This window comes from Portunus trituberculatus, chromosome 49 (assembly GCF_017591435.1).
Source record: "Portunus trituberculatus isolate SZX2019 chromosome 49, ASM1759143v1, whole genome shotgun sequence".
NCBI lineage: Eukaryota > Metazoa > Arthropoda > Malacostraca > Decapoda > Portunidae > Portunus > Portunus trituberculatus.
In genome coordinates, this window is record NC_059303.1 from 19,508,209 (window position 1) to 19,520,708 (window position 12,500).

The 12,500-nt window shown below is 43.8% G+C and overlaps 1 protein-coding gene across 4 annotated transcripts in view; it reads left to right on the plus strand.

The window, feature by feature from the left end:
- The window catches only part of LOC123499235, a 245,728-nt gene that overhangs the window by 39,372 nt on the left and 193,856 nt on the right, over positions 1 to 12,500 (plus strand). Inside the window, exon 6 of one of the 4 annotated variants that reach the window (XM_045247001.1) lies at positions 2,948 to 5,184. The exons of the other annotated variants lie outside the window; for them this stretch is intronic. Within the exon in view, the coding sequence (XP_045102936.1) occupies positions 2,948 to 3,006 (59 nt within the window). The 3' untranslated portion in view covers positions 3,007 to 5,184. Of the gene's footprint in view, positions 1 to 2,947; positions 5,185 to 12,500 lie in introns of those variants that run through there. 4 annotated transcript variants of the gene reach the window in all.

Sequence of the window (12,500 nt, forward strand, 5' to 3'; positions counted from 1 at the left end):
TTGTGTTGCTTTCTTTGACCTGACTCTCTACAAATAAAAGCAACAATCACAGTAGGAGTGGCAACATTACATAATCTGTAGAATAAAACGTGTGTCCCGGCAGACAAATGTAATACTGTATATCTTCACAATTATGTCACTGTCTTTGATCTGCTGACTCTTGCACTAAAACCAACAAACACAGTAGTAGTGGCAATGTTAAGCTACTGGAGTATTGCCCATCACTAAGCACGTACCCTGAGATAAAGTTTGTGTTCCGGCAGGCAAATGCAATATATCTTTCCCTATTGGCAATATTTCAGCGTATCTCTCCCATTCATCACCCTGCACGGCTCCGGAAACATTGCAGTGATCGGAAGGCTAAACTGGTGCAACTTCGGGTGAAAATCGCTAGAAACATGAATTTTATTTATTTTTTTTTTATTGAGGGGGAGAGGGAAGTTTGATTTAAGTTTAGGAATCGCATTGAGAAATTCAAGTCCAGGAATTTTGCATTTATTTTTTTTTATTTATTTGTTTTGGAGGAGTGAGGGAAGTTTGATTTAAGTTTAGGAATTCGCTAGAAACATGCAAGGTATTTATTTATTTATTTATTTATTTTTTTTGAGTAGGCGAGGGAAGTTTGATTCAAGTTTAGGAAATATTTAGAAACATTGAAGTATTATTTTGTTTGATTTGAAGTTTAGGAAATCGCTAGAAACAGGATTTTTTTAAGGGAGGGAATGATTTTAATTAAGTTTAGGGAATTGTTAGTTTTTTTTTAATCTATTTTCTATTTATTATTTTTTTTTAGCCCTTGAGTACTGGGACGCATTTTTTGCCATGAGTTTTGGGTATAATTGGACGATTTCATTTAGATTAGGGAGAGTTTATGGAGGTCAGAAGATTAATGGCCAGGGTCTTCACTATTTTTATCCCCACATAAGTATCTGAAGCTGTATGAAATCACCAAACAGTAAGCGTCATGGTGCTGAAGAGATTAAGGGAATGCTTGACTTGAAGGTTAGGAAGTGGCTAGAAGCAGGATTGTTATTTCATTTGTATGTTTTTGGTTTGATTTGAAGTTTGACATGGAAATTTCTTAAGGGTTAGTTTTTATTTTTTGTTGTAAGTTTAGTAAGGAAAATTTATAGAATATTTAATGTTATGTTTTTTATTTGTAGTTTACGGAAAATCTAAGAAAATGCAGTTATTATTATTTATTTATTTATTATTTTTTTTTTCAAGTTTAGCAGGAGAATCTGTAGAAATATAAGTGATTGGTGCCCAGTTGCCATTTTGTTGCTTACACACACACACACACACACACACACACACACACACACACACACACACACACACACACACACACACACACACACACACACACACACACACACACACACACTCAGGGATCGAAGGATATGTAATAAAAAGTAATTATAATAACAAGGTAAAGTTAATGCAAAAAAGAATTATATATAGTCACGTGTATAAACAGTCCTTGGATGGGGAGGAGGGAGAGAGGGAGGGAAGGAAGGAGGGAGGGAGAGGGAGAGAGAGAGAGAAAGGAGGTAGAATTGATGTAGAGGGGAATAGGAGAGTAAAAGGAGAAGGAGGGAGATCTGTCATGAATTATTATTATTATTATTATTATTATTTTTTTTTTTTTTTTTTTTTGCTGTGTTGTATAAAGGATGGCCTTGAGTTAACCCGCTCTTTAATGAGTCAGTGTGTGAATCAATCAGTTAGCCAGTTAGTTGATGAGTGAGTGAATGTATCGGTGAGTGAGTGAGTGAGTGCAGGATGAGTGAGTGAATGTATCGGTGAGTGAGTGTGAGTGAGTGAGTGACTAGAGAAAGAGTGAGTGAGTGAATGAAGAATATGAACGAACAAGGCGTCGAGTGGGTAAGAGTAAGAAACAAGATGTAGTGAGGTGAAAAAAAGAACAGAGATAAGGAAATAGATAAATGAAAGAATAGATAGATGAAGGTGATGGATATAACAAACACAGCAATAGAGATAAGACAGTAAAGATACATAAATATAGACTAGTAAATGAATATAGATAAAGATGACAAATAAATAAATAAAAATGCGCAAAACTAGGAGTAACAAATAACTCAAACTCAAATAAGTGGTGAGTTAAGGAACTGTAAAGTATTAGATGAATGTACTGATAAGGGATGGTAAATATAATACTGTACAGGTTTTATTATTTTTTTTTATAGAGGGAGTGGCACGTGTAGGCATGGTGGCTTCTTGCAGCTTCACCTGTACTTATACCCTTATCAACCTTCATATTTCCTCTCCCACAGCTTCATATATAGTCCTGTCACGTATTATTATTAGAGACCGCTTGAACCGACTCTATACTTAAGGTGTCCAGTATTTTTTTGTTCTTTAATCCCTTCAGTACTGGGACGCATTTTTACCATGAGTTTTGGTTGTGCGTGGACGATTTTACTTACATTTGGAAGGGTCTATGGAGGTCAGAAGATTAATGGCCACAGTCTTCACAATTTTAATCCCCATATAAGTTTCTGAAGCTGTATGAAATCACCAAATAGTAAGAAGAGTGAATATAAAAACGTGTCATGGCAGTATATAAGTCTGGTGGGTTCTTGTAATTTCCTTTGTCATGTATCCTTGTTCCCACGCTTTTATTGACCTGTATATTCTTATTCCTACAGGTGAAATTATACAGTCATGTCATGTGTCTTATTTAGTTGCCGCCGTGTGTAGGTCTAATGGCTTCTTGCAGCTTCCCTTATGTTATGTATCCTTATGTTTCCATGCTCCTCCTTAACCTGTATATTCTTATTCCTACAGGTAAAAGTATACAGTCCTGTCATGTGTCTTTTTCAGTTACCGCCGTGTGTAGGTCTAATGGCTTCTTGCAGCTTCCCTTATGTTATGTATCCTTGTTCCCATGCATTTATTAACCTGTTTGTTCTTTCTCCTGTAGGTGAGTACATGCAGTCCTGTGGCCTGTCCTTACCTGGTGTGTGTGTGGTGCGTGGGTGAGTACTGTGTGGTGTTACTCGTACTTACTGAAGAAAACGCTGGAGATTTCTTCCTGGTGGTTGAAATGGTAGTAGTAGTTCTAGTGGTAGTTTTTTTTTTTCATTTATTTATTTGATTTTTTTTATCGTTTTTCTGCTTTCCACTGTTAATGGATGCAATGGGTGGGGAGGAGCCTTCGCCTTTATTATCCTGTGTCAATTCAAAGATTCCATGGTTTATAATTAATAGTTTCGGTTAAGCCACTTGATCTGTTACTACTAATTGTTCCTTTGTGTTGAATTGTAGCGTCCTTTCTATTTTGTTGTGTCGTGACAGTGATGATGAAGGTGAGAATAACAGTGACAGTGGAGCAGTGATGGTGATGGTAATGACGATGGCGATGACTGAAAGTGACATGATAAAGGAGAAATACCGCAAGAAAATGCTTAGTTAACAAATTCAGGATAGTTAGTGATGGTGATAATGATAGTGACTGATATATTAAAAAAAATGTAGAAAGAAAATGATTTGTTAATGAATATAGAATAGCGAGTGATGGTGACAATGCTGATAGTGACTAATAATGACTGATATATCATGAAAAAAGGAACATCAGTGAAAAAAGCTAAGTTAACAAATATGATAGCTGGTAATGCCGATAGTGACTGATAGTGACTGATAGTAACTCTGATAGTGACTGATACTGAGTGAAAAGAAAATATCGGATGGAGAAAATGTAAAATGTGACCCGTGACTCGCCTGTTCAGCTGAGTGCGTGTCGCCAGGTGATGCCAGCGGGTGTGAGGGTCGTTGGGAGGGCAGATGACAGGTGTGCGAGACGGTGGGAGAGCTGGGGCAGGTGTGTGGAGGAGGACTGGGAAGCTGGGACATGCATAAAGAAGGACAGGTATAGAAAAGGACAGGACAGCTTGGACAGGTGTATAGGACGGTAAGAAAGCTGGGACATGTGTGTAAAAGGGGACGGGAGACCAGTGACAGGTGTGCGGGACGGTGGGAAAGCTTGGCTAGGTCTGTGAAAGAGGACAGGAAAGCTAGAATAGGTGTAGAGAAGGAGATGAGAGCTAGGGCAGGTGTAGAGGAGGACAAGAGGCCTGGAAGTAGGTGAAGGAGGACAAGAGGAACAAAAACAGGTATGGAGGAAGACAGAAGAATTATAAACAGGTGTAGAGGAAGACAGAAGAATTAGAAACATGTGTGGAGGAGGGGAGAGCTGAACTAATAACAGGTGTAAGGAGGACAGGAGAGGTCTAATCTAGTAACAGGTGTGAGGAAGGGCAGGAATGAGAGCAAGGGATAGAAATAAGGCCACGAAATAAGGGCCAGGAATAAGGAATGGGAATAAGAGCTTGGCTGGAAATAAGGGATGAAAATAAGGGCTAGGAATAAGTGTTTTTGAATAAGGGCTAGGAATAAGGGCTGAGAAATAAGGGGTGAGAAATAAGGGGTAGGAATAAGGGATTTAAATAAGGGCTGAGAGATAAAGGCTAGGAATAAGGGATTTAGATAAGGACTGAGAGATAAGGGCTAGGAATAAGGGATTTAAGTAAGGGCTGAGAGATAAAGGCTAGGAATAAGGGATTTGAATAAGGGCTGGGGACAAAGTGGACGATTTAAGCAACCTTTCCCTAAAAAACCCAAACTCATGAACCCCTGAACCCTTAAACCTTCAAGTCATTTATCCCACAAGTACCTGAAAGACCACAAGACCCCAGAAAGTCCCCAAAGTCCCATAAAAAGTCACTAAATTCATCCCTTGGTCCTGAATTCCTCCTTAGACGGAATCCTCGTCCTAGTCCTTAAATTTTCAAGAACCCTAAGGATCTAAGTCTCCACGTTTTAGAGTCCCTGAACCCTGAAGTCCCTAATCCCCAAGTCCCCAAGTCCCCAAGTCCCTAGAGCCTCGCCCGCCGCCGCAGGACTCTATCGATCCGCTCCTCTCGGCACCACTCCAGGACCCCAGAGAGAGAGAGAGAGAGAGAGAGAGAGAGAGAGAGAGAGAGAGAGAGAGAGAGAGAGAGAGAGAGAGAGAGAGAGAGAGAATCTTTTGTTGGAATAGAGATAGAAACACTAAAATTGTGATTGATAAGTTGATGAATAAAGCTTAGAATGAGAGAGAGAGAGAGAGAGAGAGAGAGAGAGAGAGAGAGAGAGAGAGAGAGAGAGAGAGAGAGAGAGAGATCCTTCGTTGGAATAAAGAGAGAAACACTAAAATTCTGATCGATGAGTTGATAAACAAACCTTACAATGAGAGAGAGAGAGAGAGAGAGAGAGATAATCGAAAAGAAAGAAAGTATAGAAAGTGTTAGAAATAGGATGAAAATAGGAAATAAATCACAGGAATGAGAAAATAAATGAAAAAAATCGAAAAAGCTAAAACAATAGAAAAAAGAAAATGAAATGAAAAGGAAAAAAAGAGAAGAAATGAAAGAAAAGAAGAAAATCGAAAAAAAGAAGAAAATGAAAGAAAAATAATGATAAACAGGAAAAAAATCGAAAAAATTGAAAAGAAAATCGAAAAAGAGAAAAAGGAAAGAAAACGATAAAAAAAAATAAAAGAAAACGAATATCGGAAAAGTACAAGAAGAAAAGGAAAAGAAAAATGAAAAGGAAATTTAAAACAAAACCGAAACTCGAAAAAGAAAAAATAGAAAAAAGAAAATCGAAAAGGAAAAGAAAAAGGAAAGGAAAAATAAAAATGAAAAAAAAATTGAAAGGAAAATCGAAAAGAAAATAAAAGGAAAGTCGAAAAAGAAAATATAAAACAGATTGAAAAAGAAAACGAGAAAATCGAAAAAGAAAATAAAAAGGTAAAAAAAATGAAACGAAATGAAATGAAAATGAAAATCGAAAAATTTAAAGAAAATACGAAAGAAAAGAAAATAAAAAGGAAAATAGAAAAAAGAAAAAATAAAAAAGAAAAAATAAAAATAAAATAAATGGCGGGAAAAAAAGAAAATAATGAAAAATAAGAAACAAAGTGAAAAAAAGAAAATAAGGAAATGGAAAACATGGAAAAAGAAGCAAAATGAAAGAAAAAGAAGTAAAAAAGAATAAGCAAATAAAAAAAGGGAAGAAAGAAATTGAATAGGAAACAAATGAAAAAAGAAAGAAAGAGAGAATAAGCAAATGAAAGAAAAAAAAGAGAAAAAGTGAAAGAAAGAGAGAATAAGCAAATTAAAGAAAATAAGAGAAAAAAATGAAAGAAAGAGAGAATAAGCAAATGGAATACTAAACAAAGAGAAAGGAAAAATAAATATAAATTAAAAGACGAAAAAAAAGAAAAAAAGCAAAAAATCAGGAAAATCAGGAAAAATAAGGAAATAAAAGAAAGAAAAATAAAACAGGAAATAGAAACAAAGTGAAAAAAAAGAAAAAGTAAAAAAAAAAAAAAAGATGAAAAGGAAAAATGCAAAAAAAAAAAAACAGGAAAAACGTAAAAAAACGAAAGAATAAAGAAATAAAAGAAAAGAAAAAGGAAGAAAATTGCAAGAAAATAAGAAAAAAAAGAATGAGAAAATAAATGAAAGAAAATAACGAAAAAAAAAGAAAAACAAGAAAAAAGAATAAAGAGAGGAAAAGAAAAATGAAAAATATAAAAATCCACTCGAAAAATTTTAAACTGGCGTAAAAAAAAGAAAAAAAAAGGAAATAGAAGAAAAAAATGTAAATAAGACGAGACTTGTTGGTGGGCTCTTTGATATTACACACGCCAGCTCCTTAATTGCCAGGTGAGGGGTGGACCTACCTGCCCCCCACCCCCCACACACCCTCACACAGTCTCTCTCTCTCTCTCTCTCTCTCTCTCTCTCTCTCTCTCTCTCTCTCTCTCTCTCTCTCTCTCTCTCTCTCTCTCTCTCTCTCTCTCTCTCTCTCTCATCTCACTCTCATTCACTCTCTCTCTCTCTCTCTCTCTCTCTCTCTCTCTCTCTCTCTCTCTCTCTCTCTCTCTCTCTCTCTCTCTCTCTCTCTCTCTCTCTCTCTCTCTCTCTCTCTCTCTCTCTCTCTCTCTCTCTCTCTCTCACCCGTATTTTTAAGCGCGGGGAAAGGTGTTATGTATACGCGTGTCGGCGCCGATGCTCTCGGAGTCCGGATATTAAATATTGATCGGGGCGCAGCGCTGCTCAAGGCCTGCTGCAGGAGGGGTAGTAGCAGGAGGAACTGAAGGAGTAGTCGTAATAGTAGTAGTAGTAGTAGTAGTAGTAGTAGTAGTAGTAGTAGTAGTAGAATTAGTAGCAGTAGTAGAATTAGTAGTTGTAGTAAAAGTAGTAGTATTAGTAGTAGTAGTAGTAGTGAGCAGATGTGCAGTGGTAGTAGTAGCAGTGCAATAGTGGTAATGGTTATAGTAGTGCAGTGGTAGTGTAGTAGTGGTAGTAGTAGTGCAGTAGTGCAGTAGTAGTGCAGCAGTAGCAGTGGTAGTAGTAGTAGTGCAGTAGCAGTAGCAGCAGCAGCAGCAGTAGTAGTGGTAGTGGTAGTAGTGGAGTGCAGTGGTTGTGGTAGAATTAGTAGTAGCAGCAGTAGTAGTAGTTATAGTAGTAGTAGTAGTTTTAGTAGTAGTAGATAGTAGGAAAAGAACAGGAAGGAGAGCTCTCTCTCTCTCTCTCTCTCTCTCTCTCTCTCTCTCTCTCTCTCTCTCTCTCTCTCTTTTTTTTTTTTTTTATTTAAACATAATTTATACAGAAGAACATGTACCCAAAGGCGCACTGTCGTGTGCTACCTATTCTAAGGGTACTACAATCTATTTCTCTACAATATTTACAAGACTTAAAAATAGAAAATATACAAGATGGTCAGCATGTAAATGGAGCACTGTTCTTTTCACTTCACTAGCACTATTCACGCACTGCACTACACTGAGTGTCACGTCACAAAGAGTGTCAGAGGAGTTGGCAGTGTCTGTCTCCACTTATGTGCCATCAGTTTGACACTGTGTGTGTTCATCTCCTGGACGTGAGGCACCGCGGCCGTGAACAAGTTCCACATCCTGGAGACGCGTCCTGCGAAGGTGCGTTGATGCTGACACCCGTGGGATCGCGGCACCTCTACGGCGTCACCACCATTGAGCACCGTTCTCGTGCTCCGTGCGGTGACTCTCAGAGGATGACGCAGCCCTGCCAGATGTGGCACTCTTTGCACCTGTGCCTTATGGAACACTACGATTGCCGCCACATCTCTGCGGTGTTCCAGTGAATCAAGGGGACGCTCAGGCTCTGGGTGAGGTGGTATTGCAGCATCTACTAGCCGTATGGCGCGGCGTTGGATGCTGTCCAGTCTCCTTCTGTGTGTGGCGGCACAGGACATCCAGGAGAGAGCTGCGTACTCAAGGTGGGGCCGCACCTGTGCCTTGTACAGCAGCAGTCTCCCTTCCTGTCGAGGAAACTGGCGATCCTTCTGAGAGCGGAGATCCTGTGAGAGGCTTTCTTGGCAATGGATTTGACATGGCTGTCAAACCTCAGCCCTCGATCCACCTCCACTCCAAGTATCTTGACGTCATCTTGGAGTGGGAGAGCAGCAGCGCCAAAAGACAACTTTCCTGCCATTGCTGCCATGGCGGCTGGGGACCGAGAGACAACCATTGCCTGTGTCTTCTCCGGCGCGAATGTCACTTGCCAGCGAGCACCCCACTCCTCTATCACTCGTAGCTGCTGATTGATGGCCTCAGCAGCCCGCCCACTGTCCTGGCGTGGATAGGTATAGGAGAGGGTGCAGTCATCAGCATAGGCCTTGACTCCTGGCAGTAGCTGGAGAAGATCATCCACGTAGATATTCCACAGGAGTGGGCCAAGAATTGAACCCTGTGGCACTGATGCCTCCACAGGCAGGGACTCAGATGTTTGCCCGTTGACAACCACCTTGAGGCTTCTGTCCTGCAGGTAATTTCCCAGGAGTCGTAGCAAGCCACCCTGGATGCCTTTAGCACGAAGCTTTTCCAGTAATCCGTTGTGCCATACTTTATCAAAAGCTCCAGCTATGTCCAAAGCAACCACTATAGTGTCCTTGCCGTCGTCGAGGGCGTCCTGCCACTGCCTGGTGAGAAGCATCATTAGGTCGGAGGTTGACCTTCCAGGTCTGAACCCAAACTGTTGGTCTGAGAGGAGGGCATTGTCCTTGAGATGGCTACACACCACCTCTGCCACGACCCTCTCAAACACTTTACCCACCACTGACAACAGGGATATGGGTCTGTAGTTTTTTGGGTCCGTCCTGGAGCTTTTTTTGTGTACGGGAACTACTCGAGCCTCCTTCCACACTGAAGGCCAGACGTTTTCCCGTACACAAGTTGTGAAGACTTGGGTGAGAGGGGCAGCCAGTTCCTGGGAGCATCGCTTCAGCAGGTGCGGGCTGATGTCATCAGGGCCGGTAGCTTTCTGTGTGTCCAGCCCCCGCAATAATCGCTTCACCTGCTGATGCGTCACCTCCACCATGGTGACAGTCTTCTCACATTGCTGGACCAGCTGAGGCGGTGGCTGCTGTGGATTCCCCACCTTCATTTTTCCAGCAAACAAGGAAGCCAGCAACTGTGCCCTCTCCTTACTGCTGGTGGCGACAGTACCGTCCTGCTTGCTGAGGGAGGGATGGATTCTTGGTGGCCAGTTCCTGTTTGTCCTTAACAAGGGACCACCAAGTTTTGTTTCCTACGCCAGTGCCACACAGTTTCCGGCGCAGGCTTTCCTCCCACTTTTTTAAGGCCCACTTGCTGGTTACCACCATCCTCCTGCATGCAGCCCTATGCAAGTCCTTGTTGCGCCGAGTCGGGTTCCTCTTGTAGCGGAGCCAGGCAGCATACTTTGCCTCAGCAGCAACACGGCAACGGTAGCCAAACCATGGCTGATCCGTCGGTCTGGTGGTGTATTCCCTGTGTGGGACGTGGCGTCTCTGGAGGGCGAGAAGGTGAGAGGTGAGTGCAAGTGCTTCACTCTCTGCTCCTCCCTGTAGCAGAGTGGCCCATGGGGTGTGGGTCAGGTCGCGGCGCAGGGAAGCCCAGTCTGCTTTGTTCCACAGCCAGATGGTGCGGGTGGTGGCCTCGTCCCGAGCCACGCCCACTTCCAGCTGTGTCAGTACAGCGTGATGATCAGAGCTGCCCACGAGCCCCAGCTGATGACACTGAAGCTTGTCCTCCTGGTAGTCTGAGATGACAGGGTCTAATGTCCCTCCTCGTTCATGTGTGGGGAAGGTGACATGATCTGTCAGACCCTGCACCTCCAGGAGATTCTCGTAGGCGTCTCTTTCCAGGTGGTGATTGAGATCCCCCACAATCAGCACGTGGCTGCAGCTGTGTGCCATCATCAGGTTGTCTAAAGTCTCAGTCAGGTACAGGAGTGAGTCAGGCCCTTGTCGCGGGGGGCGATACAGGGCACACAGTAAGAGGGCTGAGCGGTCTGCCAGCGTTACTCGGAAGTACATCATCTCCATCAGTGGAGGCGTGTCTATGTCGAGTAGCTGGGCCTGCATTCCTTCCTTGAAGCAGACAGCCACTCCACCTCCTGTTCGCTCCTGTCGGTCCCTCCTCACCCAGTGGGTGAAGCCCTGCATCCTGCCATACGTGGGCTCCACCTCACTGTTCAGCCATGTCTCTGTCACCACAACAACGTCTGCATTGTGTCGTTGCACACAGTTGTGGTATAAGTCTGCAAGGTTAGTCCGGAGACCACGGACGTTGCTAGAGACGACCTTTAGTTGGCGGCGGGGCAAGCTGGCTGTACCATGGTGAGGGATGGTAGTGAGCGAGGCCTGCTAGTCCGAGGTGGTGGTTAGGGTCCGCGGCCGACTGCTGGTACTGGTGAAGAGGAGTGGTCCACTGCCGCCCCTGGCTCTGATTCCAGATACCAGGCTGAGGAAGGAGTGGGCGAGGTTGTGGTAAGGACTGAAATGAAGTGAGGTGGTGGGCGGGCTGAGGCGCTGCAGGTGGGAAGGGTGTGGCTGTGTGTCTTTCCACCGTAAGGAGCCGCTGTATGAGACGCTCCTGACGTAAATCGTCAGTTCTGGCGTGGCAAGTAGCAGAAGTGTGTCCTTTCCGTGAGCAGTACTCACACACTTTTGCCTTGGCTCGCTTTTGTGTCTGCTTGGTGGCCTGGTGAGTCCTCAGTCCTTCGCTGGACACCTTCCTCGCGTCCTGCTGCACTTCCCTCTTAGTTTTCTTTTTTCTCCAATCTCCTGATGTGGTCTGAGGAGAGGTTCGTGGGCGAACAGAGGCACCGCGATCTACTCCGTTCGCTGTATTTATGGAGGAAGAGTCCCTGCTGCTCTGTGTGGCGGTAGACGTGGTAGTGAGTACCGAGCAGTCACTCTGTGTGGCAGAAGGAGTGACAGTAGACGCTGGGGAGGTGTCACAGTCGCTCTGTGTGGCGATGGAAGCAGTGGAGGTAGGCGGAGCGGTCGTTGTTTCCCGGGCAGGCGAAGGGAAGGTGGAAGTTGAGAAAACAGCTGAGTGGCGGAGCTGTTGCGGTTTATCCGAGCTCCACCACGTCCTCCACCTCTCAGAGTCCTGACAAACCACCTCCCAGTGTTCGTCAATTGACTCTGCGTGGGCGCTGACTGCCTGAGAGCGTGTGGCTACTTGCGTCTGGCGCTGTTTTGACGCTATCAGCCTGTCTGCTACTCTGAGAGCCGCAGCAAACACGTCTCTGTGTTGTATGATCAAGTCTCGGTCGTCCTGGAGGGACTTAATCACACAGTTTTGTTGAGAGGCTTCCTCAGTGAGCTTCTCAACTAGTGAAACTAGCTCTCCTCTCTCAAGCCCTCCCACTGACTCTCCCCACTGTCGTCCGGTAGTGGCGTTGGGGTGTATCAGTCTCCTCGATGATGTAGGTGACGGGGTCCGGGATGTTTGCTTGGAGTCGTAGCTGCTCCGTGTAGCTACACTTGAAGACTGGCGTATCCCCAAGGCAGCTGTTGTGACAAAGGTTACGGCAGGTTTCCTCGTCACAGCTCACGTGTTGAGTCTTAAGTGTTGCTTTGCCACAAACGCAACACCAATTCTGTGGCTGGTAGCCAGGCAAGTCTCGCCTGGCTATGGGGCGATGGGCGGGGCTAGACATTGAGGGAGAGGATAAGTGATTCCCTGGGGAATTGTGAAGCCAGGTGTGGGGGCGACAACGAGTGTTGGTTCTAAACGACACGTGCGACACTAACACACTCGTGAACACAGACACTGAACACTGGCACAGAACACAAAGCACTTCCCCACAGGCGCACAAAAAACACACGACACTAACTACCTCTCCCACAAGTCAAGCCAAACCAGCCACGGAGAGAGATACAGGTTGTTTAAAAACTACCTTGGAGAGATTTGGCAACTGTGTGCTGCCTTAGGCCTCGCGTCAGGTCAGGCCCGGGTCTCGGTCACTGCACGGGTACAAACACTCTTTTCAAGTGATTTTTCAACACTATTGCAAGGCTTAGCACACCTTACACTTTTACATGGACACCAGGACACTTAGCACTTCAAGCACTGAAATTTTCACAACACTGCACTTTGTTAAACCACTGTAACACCA